This window comes from Physeter macrocephalus, chromosome 12 (assembly GCF_002837175.3).
Source record: "Physeter macrocephalus isolate SW-GA chromosome 12, ASM283717v5, whole genome shotgun sequence".
NCBI lineage: Eukaryota > Metazoa > Chordata > Mammalia > Artiodactyla > Physeteridae > Physeter > Physeter macrocephalus.
Window position 1 is genome coordinate 13,753,055 of NC_041225.1, and position 18,968 is coordinate 13,772,022.

Sequence of the window (18,968 nt, forward strand, 5' to 3'; positions counted from 1 at the left end):
CCCTGCATCGGCAGGCGGACTCTCAACCACTGCGCCACCAGGGAAGCCCTGTGTGGACTTCTGTTTTCATTTATGTTTGGTCTACTGGGTCGTGGGGTAGATGTATATTCAACTTTGTAAGATACTGCCTAACTGTTTTTCAAGGTGACTGTAGCAATTTGTTTCACAAATGGGTACTTTTAGTCTGGGACGTATAACTGGTCTTCCTGACTTCCACGGGTCTCTATCTGTACAGTGATTTTCGAGAAGTTTATTGGATCCCACATGTAATTAAGGTATGTGGCTTTTAGGCAAAAGATGATTACATATCTCTGGATGGTATGACCCCAGTGTTGAACTCTGAGCACTGAGCAAAGGTCTGTGTTGTCCTCCCGAGGAAACCAAACATATCCCCCCACAGTCCGTGTGAGAGTCAGGCCTTCTGAGTGTCCTTCCAGCCCTCATGTGTCAGCTTTGCGTGTGTACCTCAAATGCAAGTTTCAGGTTCACCCTGTGTTGAGATCATGCCTGAGGGTGAGAGGGAAAAATATCTGTGGCTGTCAAATCGGGTGGGAAGTGATTAACCATGGAGATTCTGAGCCTCGCGGAACTCTTTTGTTCCCTGACCTTTATCTCACCTGCGGCAGGGGCAGGCCGGGTCAAGTTTAAATCCAAGATGACAAGTGTCTGAGGCTAAGCAAGGTTTCTGCTGAGTGCTTGCTTGGGGTCAATGGCTCTGTGTCTCCCACCTGGTGAAAACTGACTCCCAGTGCAAAAAAGAGCTCTGGGGCTAAACCACTTGGCTCGGCTTTGGGCTAGAACTCCCTACATGGTGTTTTTGTTTGTTTGTTTGTTTTTTTGTGGTATGCGGGCCTCCCTCTGTCGTGGCTTCTCCCGTTGCGGAGCACAGGCTCCGGACGCGCAGGCTCAGCGGCCATGGCTCACGGGCCCAGCCGCTCCGCGGCACGTGGGATCCTCCCAGACCGGGGCGCGAACCCGGTTCCCCTGCATCGGCAGGCAGACGCGCAACCACTGCGCCACCAGGGAAGCCCCCCTACGTGGTTTTCAGAGCTCTTTGGGTGTGTTGAGGGCCTCCTGGTTTGCGCAGCACCTGAGTCACTGCTGTACTTTGGAAGCCCCTTGCTCACGGCGCCCCTGGACCTTCCAAAGTGCAAAATGGTTGCTTCTCTTGAAGTGTGGCCAATTTTTCTTTTAAGACTTAAACAAAAATTTATGGGACTTCCCTGGCAGTCCAGTGGTTAAGACTCTGCGCCTGCACTGCAGGGGATGCGTGTTCCATCCCTGGTCGGGGAACTAAGATCCCGCATGAGGCGCGGGGTGGCCAAAATAAATAAATAAATAAATAAATAAATAAATAAACTTACTGGCTCAAGTAACTGAAAAGTCGAAGGGAGATTTTACCCAACCTGATCCAGGGGTTTGAGTGGATATTTCCCCTCTTCGTTTCCAGCTTTGTGCCAGCTTTTTTTTTTGATCTTAGAAATGTTTTATTGTTTTCATTATTGTAATAAAATATACATAACTCAAATTTGCCATTTTAACCTTTTTTTTTTTTTTTTTTTTTTTTTTTGCGGTACGCGGGGGCAGAACCCAAAGGAGAAGTCTGGGCTGCAGCCTCAGACCTGGGAATCAACAAGACCTGGAAGAGCGTTGGCTCCAGGTGTCTGCTTAAGAAGTGAATGAGAAAAGCTGGGATCTGAGGCCCGAACCTTGAAGCTTCCCAGCGTTTATGGGATGGGTGGTGGGAAAGGAGCTGCTTCGAGGTCTGAGAAGAAGCAACTGGAGAAGTTGAAGCAGAATTTAGGAAGAACGGCCTCCCCAAGTCCCTGGGGGAAAAGAATTTCCAGAAAGAGGAATGGTAAGTAAGATAAGGGCTGAAGAGTGGCTGTTGGATTTAGTCATATGATGTCATTGGTTACATTGGAACTGTTTCAGGGGTCTTGGGGCAAAAGCCAACCTGAAGTTGGCTGTGGAGTCAATACAAGAAGTGCGGATGCTTTGGGGAAACCTGGCTGAGAAGGGAAGAGATGTTATGGGGGAGTAGCTGAAGAGGAGTTTAAACTACAGGGAGGGCTGGTTTGATTGTTTTGTTTTGTTTTTTCGGTACGCGGGCCTCTCACTGTCGTGGCGTCTCCCGTTGCGGAGCATAGGCTCCGGACGCACACCGCCGTGGCTCACGGGCCCAGCCGCTCCGCGGCACGTGGGATCTTCCCGGACCGGGGCACGAACCCGCGTCCCCTGCATCGGCAGGCGGACTCTCAACCACTGCGCCACCAGGGAAGCCCCATTTTAACCTTTTTAAGTGTACAGTTCAGTGACATTAAGTACATTCACATTGTTGTGCAGTATCACTTTCTTCTTCCCAAACTGAGACCCTACCCACTAAACAATAGCTTGTGTATTTCATGGCAGGCACGTACCATGTCCGTGGTCCCGGTGTGTCTCGAATCACGTGATTTGCGGCATTTAGACAGTGTCACTTATTCATCACTATGTAAAATTTGGCCCCTGAAAAAAAGACTTTTTCACATTGTCCTAAATTCTCAGGATGCTGCCTCACTTTTTCACCATTTTTGAGACTGTGGTAGGCGTAGAACCCCTAGTTTATTTATGGCTCAATAGTGGGAATCCAAGCATCTTCTGCGGACACACATGGAGGTTAAGGCCGAGGGTCAAGTTTAGGTGGGGTTCACTCCATCTAAAGCCTTGTTTGGGGGCAGGGGAAGTATCTCTATTTTTCCATTGAGAACGGTGACTAGACACCAGGAAATGTCACGCCATGAACCTCTGGATTATAGCTCATTTTTGAAAAGGTATGTGGGTCCTGTCCCAATGTTGGAAGGTCCTGGTAGGCACACCCCGATATCGGCCCCATGGCCGGTGGCAGGCCGTCACTGGCACACGGTCCTCCAGCCTCCAGGTGCCAAGTCTTTCCTGGGGTCAGCTTCTCTTGTCACCTCCGCTGGTCTCAAGGTCCCTGCCTGCCCTGGTGTGTGCTTTGATGTGCCCCTGCTTCCCTTAAAACCTGGCTTTCAGAATCTCTCTGAAAGAGAACAGCGTACAATATTACCTAATTTGTCTTTAATCCAGTAGTCCTGGGATAATCCCGGAGAGGAAAGTGGTCGCCTGTACACACCCAGGCTTACTCTATAAAGACCATGTTGGGAAACGACAGTATTTTTCTGTTTTAAAATCAGTAGGTTTGGAAGGAGCTGGGAAACTGCGGGGTTTAGTTACAAAAATGACTGTAATTGTGGGAGAAGTATTTTCTTTCAATTTTGAAACGCATTAAACAAGGTATACAGTTTAGAAATAATTTACAGTTGGAGGAAGGCTCTTTCATCCGAGGTGGGCGGCCGGGGGACACTTCTCCCGGTTGGAAGGGTGGTCGAGGGGGGGATGGAGGGGGCCCCAGGGGAACCTCATCTTGTTCTTGCCCAACTTTGACGCAGCCAGGCGAAGTGGAAAGTCATAGTGTGGGAAGAGAGAGCCCCAGTTTTTTTCTCTCCTGAGGAGCCGGAGGATGCTGGGCTGAGCACAGGCTATCAGGAGGAGAAGCTCACCCTGCTGGCAGACCGTGGGCGCTGCAGGGGGCCACCAAGGGGCATGGGTCACTGAGGGCGCCATGGCGGGTGGTCCTTCGCTTTGCCTGCACAGCTCTCACCGGCGTTACGAACGAATGTGTACTGCACGCCACGTGGCGCTGAGCACCAGGGAAGCAGGACACAAGAGATGTAGGCCTCACCCTCGCTAGGAGAGAGGGAGAGCCCCTGTCACAGGATGATATACGACTGGTGCCTGGTCAGTGGTCAGGGTCACAGGTCTAGGCCTGGCCAGGGGAGGGGATATCATGGGGGGCTCCATGGGGCAGGGGTTGCAGCAGCTCTTATGGGACGGACGGGGCTTGGACAGTATTGGATGGTTTAGTAGGAATAAGTCAAGCAGAACAGAGGGGCCGCCTCTCCTAGAGAGGCAAACGACGTGAACCAGGCACTGGTGTGGGTGGGGTGTGGTGTGTGTGTTCGGGGGGTGCGGGAGGGCTGGGACTGGCCCTGATGGAGGCTCCCCGGGGGAGGAGGGACATGGGCTTGCGGGGACTGGAGGATGACCAGACTCTGTGAGCCAAGCGTTTGGACAACGGGGTGTCTTGGATGGTTCCGGAAGGTGAATATTGAAGCCTTGTTTTAGACAAACATGCTAGAGGCGCCCAGGCTCATTCGAACGCTTTCCCCGCTTTCTCTGCTCCCCCTCTAAGTGAGCGGCGGAGCCTGCCTTTAGATTCCTTCTAAATGCTGTCGGCTTCCATCTGTCCGCCAGCAAACATCGGTGTTCCGTCAACGATCTGAGTATCAGACACATACACAGTTGAGTCTTGAACGACAAGGGGATTGGGGTGCCTCGTGTAACTTTACAGTCTGGCCCTCGGTCTCCCTGGATTCAGCCAGTTGTGTACTGAGTGAGTACAGTGCAGTTCAAATCCTTGTTGTTCAAGGGCCAACTGTACTACAACATGCGGTGTGTGTTTGTGTGTGCGTGCGCCTGCCTGCATGCAAGTACCTCAAATACCAGCTACACGCTTTCCGCTGTCCTGTGTAAGCCTCTAGTCCGGAGTCTCCCCTGAACTCAAGACATACATAGCCTGCTTCACATCTCCACCTGGACCTCTCAGTCATCGTGAACTTGACACACCCCTCAATGAGCTCCCTCCCCAGCCTGTTCTTCCTCCAGGCCCCCCTCCCAGCCCCCCATTCTCCCAGCTCCTCAGGGTGAAACCTCTGAGTCATCTCTGACACTTTTTTCTTTCACACCTGACACCTGATCCATCAGTGATCCTGTTGGCTCCCCCTGTGAAATATATCCAGAATCCATCCACTTCTCCCCACCTGGCACTCAAAGCCACCCTCACGCTCCGTCTGGACCACTGCCAGTGATGCCCTGCTGGACTCCCTGCTTCTCCCCACTGCAGGCTGTCCTCAGCATCCTCTAAAAACAAGTCAGGTCATTTCACTCCTCTGCTCAAAACCATCAGATGGTTGCCCTTTCCCCTCAGCGTAATATTCCAGGTGCTTACAAAGCTCTCCATGGTCTGGTCTGCGGTGCCTCTGTAGCTTCACCTCTGACCCCAAACACTCTGCTCACTTTCTCGTCCTTTACCAGACAGCTCGACATCCCTGAATCAGCGAGCACACACCTGCCCCAGGGCCTTTGCACCAGCTGTTTTCGCTACCTGGAACACTTGCCTTCTGATATCTGCATGGCTAGCTCTTTCATCCCCTTCAGGTCCCTTACCACAGAGTGGGAGGAACTCTCTATAAAATAATAGCTCTGTCTCCATCATTCTTTTTTTTTTTTAATAACTGAGAAATAAGCTTCATATCATGGGGTCTTTATTAAAATACCAAAACACAGGAGAACTTTTAACGAAGCATTTCTATTCCAGGGACTTGCCCAAGTATTTAAAATAAATTTCTAGTTCTCCTGAGTTTACAGAAGGATTTCCTCTGCTTTTGCAGTAATGAGGATAAGAAACCAGCTGTTATCTAAGAAATTTTGTGAGCATTTGCAATAAAATAACCCTCTATCATTCTTTTTTTCCTTAACTAACCCTGCCTGTTTCTGTTTTACTTATCACCACTTGACATTATTCTTGTGAACTGTTTGTCTCCCTGCTCTTAAGGAAATATGTGAGAGCAAAGAACTTTGTCTGTCTTATTTTCTGATTATCACCAGAACTTTGAACAGTTCTGGCATTTGGAAGCTGCACAGTAAGTGTTTGCTGGATGAATTAATTTGTTAGAGGTATTGGGGGTCTGGACTGGGAAGACATTGTGTACTATTGTGGTAATCTCCACATGGTATGGTAAAGGCATAGACTGGTAGGGGGGCCTCAGGGGTGTAAAGGAAGGAATAAATGGAGAAAGGGTATTTATTTATTCATTTTTCTTTTCCATTATGGTTTATCACAGGATACTGAATATAGTTCCCTGTGCTATACAGTCAGACCCTGTTGTTTATCCATTCTGTATACAATAGTTTGCATCTGCTAACCCCAAACTCCCAATCCATCCCTCCCTGACCCGCTTACCTCCTTGGCAACTGCAAGTCTGTTCTCTGTATCTGTGAGTCTGTTTCTGTTTCGTAGATAAGTTCGTTTGTGTCCTGTTTTAGATTCTACATATAAGTGATATCATATGGTATTTGTCTTTCTCTTTCTGACTTACTTCACTTTAGATTCCACATATAAGTAATATCATATGGTATTTGTCTTTCTCTTTCTGACTTACTTCACTTAGTATGATAATCTCTAGGTCCATCCATATTGCTGCACATGGCATTATTTCATTCTTCTTTATGGCTGAGTAATATTCCATTGTGTATATATATATATATATATATATATATATATATACACCACATCTTCTTTATCCATTCATCTGTCGATGGGCACTTAGGTTGCTTCCATGTCTTGGCTATTGTAAATAGTGCTGCTATGAACATTCGGGTGCATGTGTCTTTTCGAATTACAGTTTTCTTTGGATATATGCCCAGGAGTAGGATTGAAGGGTCATATAGTAGCTCTATTTTTAGTTTTTTGAGGAAAAAAACTAAAACTTACAATAAAACTCCGATGTTACAGTTTTATTGTACCATAGGATATTAACCAGTTTTGTATGTAATTTCGTGCAATGAACTGAATGAACTGAGTTTGTGTCCCCCGCGAATTCCTGTTGAAATCCTAACCCCCAAGATGAGAGTATTAGGATGTGAGGCCTTTAGGAGGTGATTAGGTCATGAAGATGGAGATTTGTGCTCTTATAAAAGAGACCCCAGAGAGCTCCCTCACCCCTTCTGCCATGTGAGACAGAGCGAGAAGACAGCTGTCTATGAATCAGGGTGGGGTCCTCACCAGACCCTGAATCCACTGGTGTCATCATTTTGGACTTCCCAGCTTCCAGAACTGGAAGAAATAAATTTTTGTTGTTTATAACCTACTTAGTCTATGGTATTTTGTTATAGCAGCTGAACAGACTAAAACACTTAACTTATCTCAGCATTTTCTTTCCAACTGACTATATATCTCTGCTCTTCAAATGCTCTGAGAAGCAGCTTTCCCATCCTGTTGATCCCCTTATTAATGAGTTGAATAAATGTGCATCGTATATATATGAGGGTATGAGAGCCACGTTTCTAATATTGTGAAAATAATGCTTTGATAGAGGAGATAAAAAGTGCTAGTTATATAAACCCAAAGCTGCAAAATGTCAATGTTGCAGAATATGTGTAAAAGACATAAACCACTTTTCCCCCCTATTTCTATGTTTTAGCATATATTTCTCATGGAGGACTGGTCAAAAGGTGGGGAGTGAACATTACTGTCAATTCAAGACCAGCCATTTTCCTCTGCTCACTCACGTCCTGTTTTCTTTTAATAAAGTGTCTTTAAAAACATGAAGAATGTACCCTCCTACACTGTTGGTGGGAATGTAAACTGGAGCAACCGCTATGGAGAACAGTATGGGGGCTGCTTAAAAAACTAAAAATAGAACTACCATGTGATTCAGCAATCCCACTCCTGGGCGTATATCCAGACAAAACTCTAATCTGAAAAGATACATGGACCCCAATATTCACGGCAGCACTGCTTACAACAGCCAAGACATGGAAGCAACCTAAGTGTCCACTGACAGAGGAATGGATAAAGAAGATGTGGTACATATATACAATGGAATATTACTCAGCCATAAAAAAAGAATGAAATAATGCCATCTGTAGCAATGTGGATGGACCTAGAGATGGTCATACTAAGTGAAGTAAGTCAGAAAGAGAAAGACATATCATATGGTATCACTCATATGTGGAATCTAATTTTTAAAAAATGATATAAATGAACATATTTACAAAACAGAAACAGACTCACAAACACAGAAAACAAACGTATGGTTACCAAAGGCGAAAGGAGGGGGGAGGGATAAATTGGGACATTGGGATTGACATATACACACTATTATGTATAAAATAGATAATCAACAAGGACATACTGTATAGCACAGGGAACTATATGCAATATCTTGTAATAACCTATAATGGAAAAAGATCTGATAAAGAATAGATATATAACTGAATCACTTTGCTGTATACCAGAAACTAACTCAACATTGTAAATCAACTATATGTCAATAAAAAACCAAACAAAAACAAAAAACATGAAGAACGTGACCCAGCTGTGAGTCCTGGCCGGGCCCTGCCAAGGCCGTAATTGAGATGGGGGTGCGCTCTGCCAGGACACCTCCTACACCACCTTCTGGGGTCCCAAACCAGATCTTGCGGTTTGCTTGTGGGGCAGGGGCGCCGGGCTGGGAGTGAGGAGATGTGAGTCCTTCCATCTTCCATCAGTTAGGAGATGGAAGGTCTTAGCTGAGTTGCCGTGTGCAGCAATGCAGAGGTCAAGGCTACCCAGTATTCGACACGTCCCTCTTCTCTGGGGTGGGTGCCCCCCGGAGGCGCCCCAGTTCTGCCCCAGCTCTAGCTTTGTCTGCAATTCACACCAAGGTTGCAAATAACTTCTTATCACTGTGGGCCTTCGTTTCCCCTTAAGGGCCAAAATGGAAAGCTTACCTCCTTTATCTACCTCCTAGAGATGTGGAGACAAACGAGAGAAAGAAAACTTATGTGGAAAAAACTGAAAAATGTTACCCAAAATTTGGAAATAAGGATAAAGGATGACTCCGTGTCCTTTCAACGTCCTACCAGAAAAACCTGCTTTGTAAGTATCATTACTCCAGATGGGAGAAATCCATGGGGGCTTCAGTTGTGGGATCCTCATCACCGAGACCATCCTTTTATCTTTAAGTGGCTGGGAGCAGGAGGATAGGGGCTCTAGCGATCTAGAATTTGTCTCCTTTCGCATTTCCTTGGGCCCAAAGTTGAAACAGCGTTCTGTTCTACGAACCTCTGAAAGTGGTTCTTCTTTGTCTAAAACCATTTACCAAACATTAAAAGAAAAATCACCTGTAAGGAAAATAAAACTGAGGGGACCTAGCTATACTCTCGGTCCTAGAGCTTAAGTTTCTGAGTCTGTCCAGATGACGGGGCCTCTGGTAGAAGTTGGTTCTCCCAGGGGAGTTCGTTTGAGGAATGGATCCACTTTCCTGTCGGGGAAGGGCTGCAGCCCAGAGCCGACAGGGCTGGACCGGGCGCGGGGCGGGGGCGGGGGCGGGGGCGGGGTTACTCCCTGAGTCCATGACAGACTCTGCCCTGAGAGCCGTCAGTTCTAAGGTTCAGGGGAATCACGGAACATGCTGTTTTGTGCAGACACCTTCTCTTTCTCAGTGTTGCAACTTTTAAAGGTATTTGTGTCCTGGGTCTCACTTAAAATGCTCCTTTTTACAAGGTGCTTTTGTTAGGAGCAAAATCCACGGATGGTGTGTTTCTAACCTGCTGTGTTGTTTACCTCATGGAAAAATGGGCTTGTTTTGCATTATTGACTCAGCTTGGTGGAAAATATTACCTTGGTGGGGATGGAGACGGGGTTACCATTTTTAAAAATGTGTTTTTAATTAAAAAAAAATTTTTTTGGCCATGCCACACGCCATGTGGGATCTTAGTTCCCCAACCAGGGATCAAACCTGCGCCCCCTGCCTTGGAAGGGTGGAGTCTTAACCACTGGACTGCCAGGGAAGTCCCGGGGCTACCATTTTTGAAATAACTACCTAGGTTCACCTGTGCAGGTAGAATGCAGCATCTCCTATTAACCACAAATGGATTTTGAAAATTTACACAGAATGTGATAAATGCAATGGGAATGACTTCTCTCCCCTTCCCCATTCCTTCCTGGGACCTATATATGTATGTATCTACCCTCCCACACCCCAACACACACAAGAGGACATTTTTGAAATACGACACGATACTACAAAGAGGCTCTTTTAGCATAAAAGCACAGAGGAACCCTGCTCTGGTGAGTTTAATTTTGCAGTCTGATTGTCTTGTGGTTACTCTACCCTGAAGCTAGACCACAGTGAGGGCCTCCATCTCCCCACCCGACCACACCAAAGTAGGGGAAGGGGCCATGGGGAACAAAAGAAGAGCCCCCCCCCCAGCGCCCACGAGAGGGTGACCACAGGAGCCTGGCTCGGGGTGGGCTATGACTGCTTCCAACGCCCCCTGCCCCTGTGCGTGCTGTAAGGGTTGGAACGTATGGCCTGATGTGAAGTAAAGGATGGTCCTGGGCTTCCATCTGGACTCGGAGCGTGCTTGAATAGCTACCAGCAAAGTAAACCGTTGGAGATGGACTATTACCCCCTCCCGGCCGATTGGTGGCAGCGTGCTCGGTGACATGGCTGGCCAGACAGACATATTTCCACCAAATAGCCCTGCCAAGAGGGAATGTTGCTTTGACCTCGCCGTAGCACACTTCTCCCCCTCCCTGCCCTTCACCACCTATCCATCCCGCTAGTAATCTTCTAAGTTAAATGTTCAAAGTGAGTCCCCTGAGGCCGTGTTTTGGAAACTGTGGATTCAGTGAAAAAGGCAGCTCCCTGGGTTTTGATCGTCTTTCTCTCTTGTTTTTCAGAAGGAATGAAATAATTCATCATAGGCTGAGAACTGGCTGGCGATGTAGGTTCTGTGGTGGGAGGGTCTGGCTTGGATGTCAGGCTGGCGTGGGCTGGGATGCTAGCTGTGCCTGGGGCCCTCGGTTGCTTCCTATGGTAAAGGATGGAAACCATCCTTTTGTGTCTGCTCCACAAGTAAAGCACCGAGCCCTGGGTCTGGCTCCTGGGGAGGGAGTTCCAGTCCCCGGAGGTCCCGAGGCCCATGTTGCTGGGCAATGCGATACACGAGTCGCGCTCAGACAGCACAGCAGGCCCCGGAGGAAGACCTGGATGGAGCCTTGACGGAGAGAAGAATGTTCTCAACCTTGGCTCCCACAGGGAGGAGCACAGAGCTCCCCGAGGCCTCAATCGGGAAGACAGTGGGGCGGGACACCCTGGGGGCCTCGGGCTCTCTGGAAGCTCCGCCTCCTTGGTCCAAATTGGTTACCTACCCAGACTGAGTAGGAGCTCGTGGCGGAGGATGACTCAGGGGGAACAGCTTGGGGTAGAGGTGCACAGCCACCGCGGGAATAAAAGAGGCCGTGGGAGGGAAACACAGGCCCTGATGCCCTGGAGTGGGTTTTGAAATCGGTGGGTGAATTACTTGTCCATCTTCTGAGGTGTGTCAGCTGACTCAAGTGGTCTTACGGAGCCAGCCCTGCCTCTTTCACTTCAACGGGCTCCTGGATTTTGTGGATGACCAGATCACAGTCTTCTAGGAGAATACTTCTGAGGTGGACTCAGTAAAAGCCTCAAGTAGTATTCGGGGTGGGTGAGAAGCGAGGGGTGAGGACTCGCCCTCTGGAAGCGCTCTGACCGCAGCAGTGCGCCGTGACTGCCCGTCCTGGTGTCTCTGTGGCATCCTCGAGGCCAAGACCCCTGGGGGAATGTTTGAGCTCTAACTGGAAGCATTTGCCTTTAACTCAGCCCTGAAGGGACTTAGAGAGAATCTAATGTTTTACTCGTTCTTTCCCCAGAAATTTCAGATATTCTTGAAAACATGGCATCATATACTATATATAATAAGTACTTTCCTTGCCATATGAAATATCTCAGAAAACACAAAAACGTCCTACGCTAAAAACTTCCATTGACTCTGACACGATGAAAGCACATCTTCTGAAAACCTCAAGCTTTCTCTATAGCCTTCCAGTCCTAGTAACTAATTCCTTATTCTTGTCGTCACTATTTTCTAATTTCCTTCATCATCATGGGATTTATCATAGGCAATTTTTCTTAATCAAGCTTCAAGTTTACAAAACTTCCCTTTACACTTTAGTGGAGCAATTTGGAAGACATTGTCCACAACGCGAGGAAAAGAATCTAGATCAATACAAACTTAAAGAATGTTAGAGGAGTCTTACGATGCTTTCGATTTTTTTCCCCATGCTTTTCCATGATAAGCTTCCTTTGTTTTCATCAGTGCTTTGCCTTATTCTCACATACTTTGATTTTTTTTTTTTAAATCAAGCTACCAGATTGATATGACTGTCCTGAATGCAGAGGTTCTCTTGAAGCAGTTTCATCACTTGCTATTGATAAACTTATCACAGCCAAGTTCTTCTATCAGAGGACTGGTAACTTCAGATGCAGTCAGAGCTGTAGTAAATGTTAAAATATCAAAATCCATCCTCTGAGGGTTCTGCTGATATTTGGCATCAAATGCTGCTTCCCTCGCTCTGCAGGCCTCGGCAAATTGCCTGCAGCCTCCTCCAGGCTCCTGGATTCTGCCTGGAGCAATCGGGTAATTAATTCCTAAGACGCTAAGTGGGTGATGGAGGCTGAGATTCTGCAGTGCGGCCCGGCCTGGGCGGTTCAGGGACCTGGGCCTGGGTGTGTCCTCAGCACCCTCTGCCTCTGCCATCAGGCCTTCCCTGGCATCCTCAGGGTGCCTTGTGCAGGCTCTCACCTGCTTCTGCCTCCTGGTACTTGTTGGATATAGCTGCTGCAGGCAGCTGGGCTCTCGGGGTCAGCTTGTCGCCTCCCAGAATAACTGGAATAAGAGGACAGCACGACTGTGGGTGTGCACATGCCCTAGCGCATCTCTGTAGACTTCTGTAACGTTTGCATGAGTGAGGACTTATCTATTACTTGAATATTTAATAAGTACATAAAAAGAAAACAATCGTTTGAGAATAAAGGGAGAGAGAGTATGTAGCAGGCCCAGCAGAGGGTCGAGTTGCCCTTGGTGAGTCCCCTTCCAGAGCGGGCCTTGTGCGTCTGGGAAGGCCGCTCTACCTTAACTCAATGCTGGAAACGCCGGGCTCCTAGGTGCTGAGAATCTGATGCTCATTAAAAAAAAATTTTTTTTTAAATTTTTTGGTCACACCGCGTGGCATATGGGATTTTAGTTCCCTGACCAGGGATCAAACCCACATCCCCTGCATTGGAAGTACAGAGTCTTAACCGCTGGACCGCCAGGGAAGTCCCCAATGCTCATTTTTTTGCTGTGGCTGGTGCTTCCCTGGATCTCTCAGAGCCTGACTGCGGAGCTGGAGGAGGGTTATTCCTTAAGGCATCTCTGCCTCTCCTCCCGGACTCACCCACCTAACCAGGGTGGCCTCTCTGAGAACCCAAGGAAAGTGCCGGACCAGCTCCCATTGGAGAGGCAGTGCGTCTGCACAGCCAGCCTGACATCTTGGACCCATGGGTCTGGGTGAAGAGCTTGTGTCTCAGGGAAGTGCCTGCTCCTTGAGCAATGAGATCTGCCCTCTGCCCCACTTCACCCAGGCATGTGGAGCCGGGAACCCCCAGCAAGAGAAAGCAGGCTGGCGATGCTCGGGGTGAAGGTGGGACGGTCCTGGGCCACCAAAGGTGGCTGGAGCTGCAGGATGGCTGCCGCTGGCAGGGCTCCAGGCAACTGCAGAGTCACAGGGAGCCAAGAGCACAGGTGGGGGCCCTGAATGCCCAGCCGAGCGGGCTGAGAGACGCAAGCCATTTCCTGCACACGCTAGTCGCTTCTGCCAAACCTTCCAACCTGCCGACGGCAACTCGTCAGCTTGCAGAGGGCACATTAGGGTTGGGTCCGGACTCTGGGAGACAGTGTCTGCCCATCCTCGCCTCCCTTTCTCCCTCTCCTCCGTTCTCTCTCTCCAGCCTGAGTTGCTGTTGCATCACAGGGCTTGTAGACACGCTTGATTTTGTACTTAACAAAGTCTCGAGGGGCTCTGTTGATGTGTTGCCACACCGCTGATGTTTGAAGGGACAGGACCCTTTGGTGAGCTGCCACTCCAGCTTGGACTTGGCTCTGTGTTGATCCTGGGCATCTGGCCGGTTCCCGTGTTGACCTGACTAGGATGAGGCAGTCTGCTGCCACATTTCAGGGCGGTCGGGTGGCCAAGAGCCTAGGATTTGGAGTCAGCCTGGCCTGTGCTCAAATTCTAGCTCTGCCGTGTACCTGCCGGGTGACCACGAGCACTCAGGCTCCTTGTCGGTAAAAGGGGGGAATAGCAGAAGCCACGGTACGAAGTCACCGAGCACGGAAGGAGATCACTGCTGCAGAGCTTAGCTCCGTGCCAGACGCACAAGCACCCGGAGTCATCAGCTGAGACGAGGGTTTAGCGCGTTCAGGGACGGGGTCGGTGTATTTCTGACTCACTCCTCTGGGGCAAAATCCCCTCTCAGTTTGCCCCCTTCCCTCCCATCCCTAGACATGGACTTTTCCTTGAAAACTTTGAAGGGTGTTTTTTTTTTTTTTTTACTATTAGGGAATTGAGTCCGATGCACCAACAAACGTCTTTATTAAACCCAGCAAAGACAGATGTCATGGTGGCTGCTCAGTCATTCCGGGGTCACTTCCCCGCCTCCGCCGGGGCAGGCATGCAGGGGACCGGGAGTTAGAAGAGCCCTCTGGGGACATCCTTGGCGGTCCAGCGGTTAGGACTCCGTGCTTCCACTGCAGGGGGCCCGGGTTCGATCCCTGCTCGGGGAACTAAGATCCCTCGTGGGGTGGCAGAAGAGTCCTCAGGCCGCTCAGGCCAGGAGGAGAAGTTCACTTGACCTTGTCAACCCGGGCAGCGGGGGGCAGGAGGCAGGAGGACTGTGTTAGGACCCATGTGACCTGAGCCTGCTGCCACCTCACGTGGTGGGCTTCCCTTTCCCTGGAAAGTTCTTTTCAAGTCTTAAGAGTGGAATGAAGACTCTCCACATGGTTCCCCTGTGCTGACTCACCTGTGGTTTTCATTCCCAAAACCTCCTCTGCGGTGTTTCGGTTCGGGGGCGTGGGGCGGGGGGGCGGCGGGGAGCCGTGTGGGCCCCGCTTCTCCCACGGCTGAGCTGGGCCCGCCTCGCCCTTCACCTGACCTTGCAGGGTAACATCATGGTGTGCGGTGTGCTGTTTCCTAGTGGCCGAGAAAAGAAATGGAGAGTGATGTGCTCTTTTGCATCATTTTGAACATTTTTAGTTCAATAAAAACCACCACAGCAGAACCAACCTTCTGCGGAACACACCTTCTAGAAACACCTCGGGCTCTCCCGAACTCATCGTACCCAGATCCCGTCTCTGGGCGCTGCTCTCACTCAGCTCTGGGACAGGCCTTCCCTGCCCCGTGAATCCTTCCCAAGCCGCTGGCCACAGGGCTTCCTCCCTTACTGGTCAGGGTGGGTGTTTTACATCTTCCTTTTTTTTTTTTTTTTAATTGACGTATAGTTGATTTAGATTGTGTTAGTTTCAGGCATACAGCAAAGTGATTCAGTTACACATATACACATATTCTTTTGCAGAGTCTTTTCCATTATGGCTTATTACAGGATATTGAATACAGTTCCCTGTGCTATACAGTAGGTCCTCGTTGTTTATTTCATATATAGTATCGTGTATATGTTAATCCCAAACTCCTAATTTATTCCTCCTTGCCCATTTTCCCCTTTGGTAACCATAAATTTGTTTTCTATGTCTGTGAGTCTTTTTCTGTGTCTTAAATAAGTTCATTTGTATCATATTTTAGATTCCACATATAAATGATACCATGTAATATTTGTCTTTGTCTGACTTGCTTCACTTAGTATGATAATTTCTAGGTCCATCTATGTTGCTACAAATAGCATTATTTCATTCTTTTTCATGGCTGAGTAGTATTCCGTTGTATATATGTACCACATTTTCTTTATCCGTCCCTCTGCCGATGGACACTTATGTTGCTTCCATATCTTGGCTATTGTAAATAGTGCTGCTATGAACATTGGGGTGCATTACATCTTCCTTTTTATTAGTTTATAGCAGATTGCCCCAATCAGATGGTGAACTCCAAGGGCAGGGATTAAACCGTGGACTTTTCAAAAGGTCTCTGTAGAAGCAAATAATACTCACTATAAATGAAAATCATTCAAACAGGAAAATGCAAGGAAGAACGTCCATTTCAGTTGAGATCCAGCCCCAGAGACAAGCACTGGCCACGCTCGTGCTGACACCCCTCTGCTCACCTGTGCCAGGTGATGTTTGCACGGTCGTTGCCCAGATGGGATCACACTAGCCATCACTGTGTGGGAACTGACCAGCACCACTCTTCTTTATTTCTTTCCTACTCTCCTGTCTTGACTCTGGGCCCACACATCGAGTGTAATATTTGGCATGAAGTCGGTTTCTAAAGAACCTCGACTGATGGCCTCGACCATCAATGATTCAACACACATTCCTAGAGAGTCAGAATGACAAGTGGTTAAGAACCCAGCCTTGGTAACCAAACTGCCAGGGTTTGGAGCCTGACTATACCTGTCTGACCTGGGCAAGTAATATAAACTCTCTCTGACTCAGTTTTTTCATCTCTAAAATGGGGATTAATCATACTGCCCACACCCTACATTTATGCTAGTGCTCAGTTGTGTTTTAAACAGTGCCTGGCACATGGCAAATGTTTGGTGAGAATGATGCCCTGGGCATATGGGGGGCAGAGGCTCCGGCAGCTATCACTCATGCAAACCCACAGAGCAAGATTTCTAATCATGGTGTTACTGAGAAAGGGCACTTAATCCAATCCCAGAGAGGCTGGAGAGCATCCTCTGCAAGGGTCCACATAGGGAATACATTTGTACCACACACACTGGGACACAGGTGGGATGAGATTGTCTGTGGCTGAAGGAGACCAGCTGGGTGGCCTCCTCCAGGCATCCTAGTCTCAGCCTTTGCGGCCCCCACTGGGGAGGCCTGGGGGTGGGCACATTGGGTGGGTAGCTCTGATGGCATAGGCCGCACCCCAGCACCTTGGGCGGTGAGCTCTTTGAGGCCCTGACTTTCCTCTTCTCTTATTTTTGCATCCTTGACTTTAGTCCAGCAACCCCACCGAGCCTTTCCTCTCTCCTCCTGTGCTCTTCATCTTAGTGGCTGGTGATCCTGAGTCCGAGGGCCACCGTGAAAGCAACAAGGAGCTCAGCAGTTTATTTCTGTCCAACAAGGAAAGATCATGATTCCTTTTGTTTTCTGGTCCAGATACAAGAAAGGAGAGATGGGGAGAGGCCAGGCTATATGGTACTTTAATTATACCCAGACAAGGGTTTTAAAAAAAGCTCACACCAGCCAGCCTTCCTGTGAGGCTGCTAAACAAGTCACTCTCTTTGGGGGCTCGCCCTTGGTCCTGGACACGATGAGGGGGTGTCTGTTTGCTCTGTTCCTACTGTGAGCCATCGAGGGTGAGTGACGGAGGGCTTCCTGAGGAGGGAGTGAGCTGGGATTCCATCTGGTTTTAAAAGCCCACCGTTTTGGTTAGATGCTCTTGTTCTGTTGGCTCCTAATGGATGGAACCATCACATACATCCATGCTTAAGTGAGCTGCAGTGTAATATTTAGCAGTGGGACACATGGTTTAAGGTTCTACAAAATTCGCCTTCATAGTATTGCTTCTGGGGTGATAGGGAGGGAGGTTGCATGAAGGGAAGACGGTGGAATTCAACATAAGGAGGTTACCTGAGTGGAGCGGGAAACCTGGGCCAGATATACCTGAGGGAGTAAACAAGGTAAGGGGCAGCTTCTGAATCCACGGTGAACTGGTCAAATGGCCTCAGCCAAGTCCTTCAACCTCCTTAGCTTCTCCTTCTTCTTCTTTTAAATGAGGAACAGTGAATGGTGTTCCAGATGCTTGGAGGTGTCTCTCCTCGGTCAAGTGCATCTGGAAAACAATGACTTCATCTTTTCTTTTACGAAACTTGTTAGCATATCACAGGCTGTGCAAATACCTGCAGGAAGAGGACTACTCAGGGTGTTCAGTGAGCATTTCCCCTCGACTTTTATTTTTATTTTTTTTGTGGTACGCGGGCCTCTCACCGCTGTGGCCTCTCCCGTTGCGGAGCACAGGCTCCGGACGCGCAGGCTCAGCGGCCATGGCTCATGGGCCCACCCGCGCCGCAGCATGTGGGATCTTCCCGGACCAGGGCACGAACCCATGTTCCCTACATCGGCAGGCAGATTCTCAACCACTGCGCCACCAGGGAAGCTCTCCCTCGACTTTTGACCTGCCCAGCTCCCCAGAGCTGTCCTTGCAGGCCCCGCCCTCCTCTGCCCGCCCCCTGGAGCTGTCATTGGCTGACCCCAGTCTCTCCCTGCCCTCCGCCCCGCCCCCTGCTCCGCCCCCAGCCCTGCTCTGAGTGCCCGTCCTTCCTTCTTCTCCATCCCGCTTCCTCAGCTTGAAGCAGAAACTCTTACCTGAAATCATTAATGACTACATCTTTAGGCTTATTATAACTTTGCCTTAAAAAATGTTTTTTTCAAAAAAAAAATCAAAATAACTTGCATTGACATAGCATTTTCACCATTTTAGCATAGTTACCAAGCCTTCACCATGATCTCACGGAATTGTCTCAAATCCTCAAGTTAGGAAGGACAGTGATCAGAGATGCAGCCCACACAGCAGAAGACCTCTAGGGTGTATGTCACCTTGTCCTGGCGGCGGCAGAAGTCCTGAGGGCCCTTCCTTCATGCCCCCTGCACCTCGGTGGCCTGGCCGACTCCGTAGACCTGAGCGCCAGGCCAGCTGGAAGGCTACCCCTTCCCGTGGGCTCCCCTGTATATTGGGGGCCGATTCCCAGGCTGGCCACACGGAGCCACGTCCTCTGTTCTAGAGGCTGGGGAGTGCGGATGTGAAACATCCTTCCCGGGGGTGCTTGGCCACCTCATCGGGAGCACTGGTGTCAGGATGTTTGGGTTGTGCAGGATTCTGAAACCAAGTTCTCTGGCCTATATTGGAGAAGCAAATTTTATTATCTAAACATTTGCAGGGGGAGTGGAGGAAGCCACGTGGGAGATGCCCAGGGGCACGTGGGTGATTACGCAGGGTCACGTGCAGCCACGTCAGAGACTGGCCTTCAGTGCTGCTTCCGTCCTAACCAGGGAACTCGCACTGGCCAGTCCTGCTGGCTGCCTCCGAGGGGCGGCCCATCCGCCTGGCC

General features: G+C 49.2%; 1 protein-coding gene across 1 annotated transcript in view; it reads right to left on the bottom strand.

Moving 5' to 3' along the window:
• The window catches only part of LOC102977630 (speedy protein E5-like), a 28,390-nt gene extending 24,763 nt beyond the window's left edge, over positions 1-3,627 (bottom strand). The window contains exon 1 of the mRNA XM_055089125.1: positions 3,564-3,627. Coding sequence (XP_054945100.1) covers positions 3,564-3,627 — 64 coding nt within the window. The remainder of the gene's footprint in view (positions 1-3,563) is intronic.
• Positions 3,628-18,968: the final 15,341 nt, after the last annotated feature.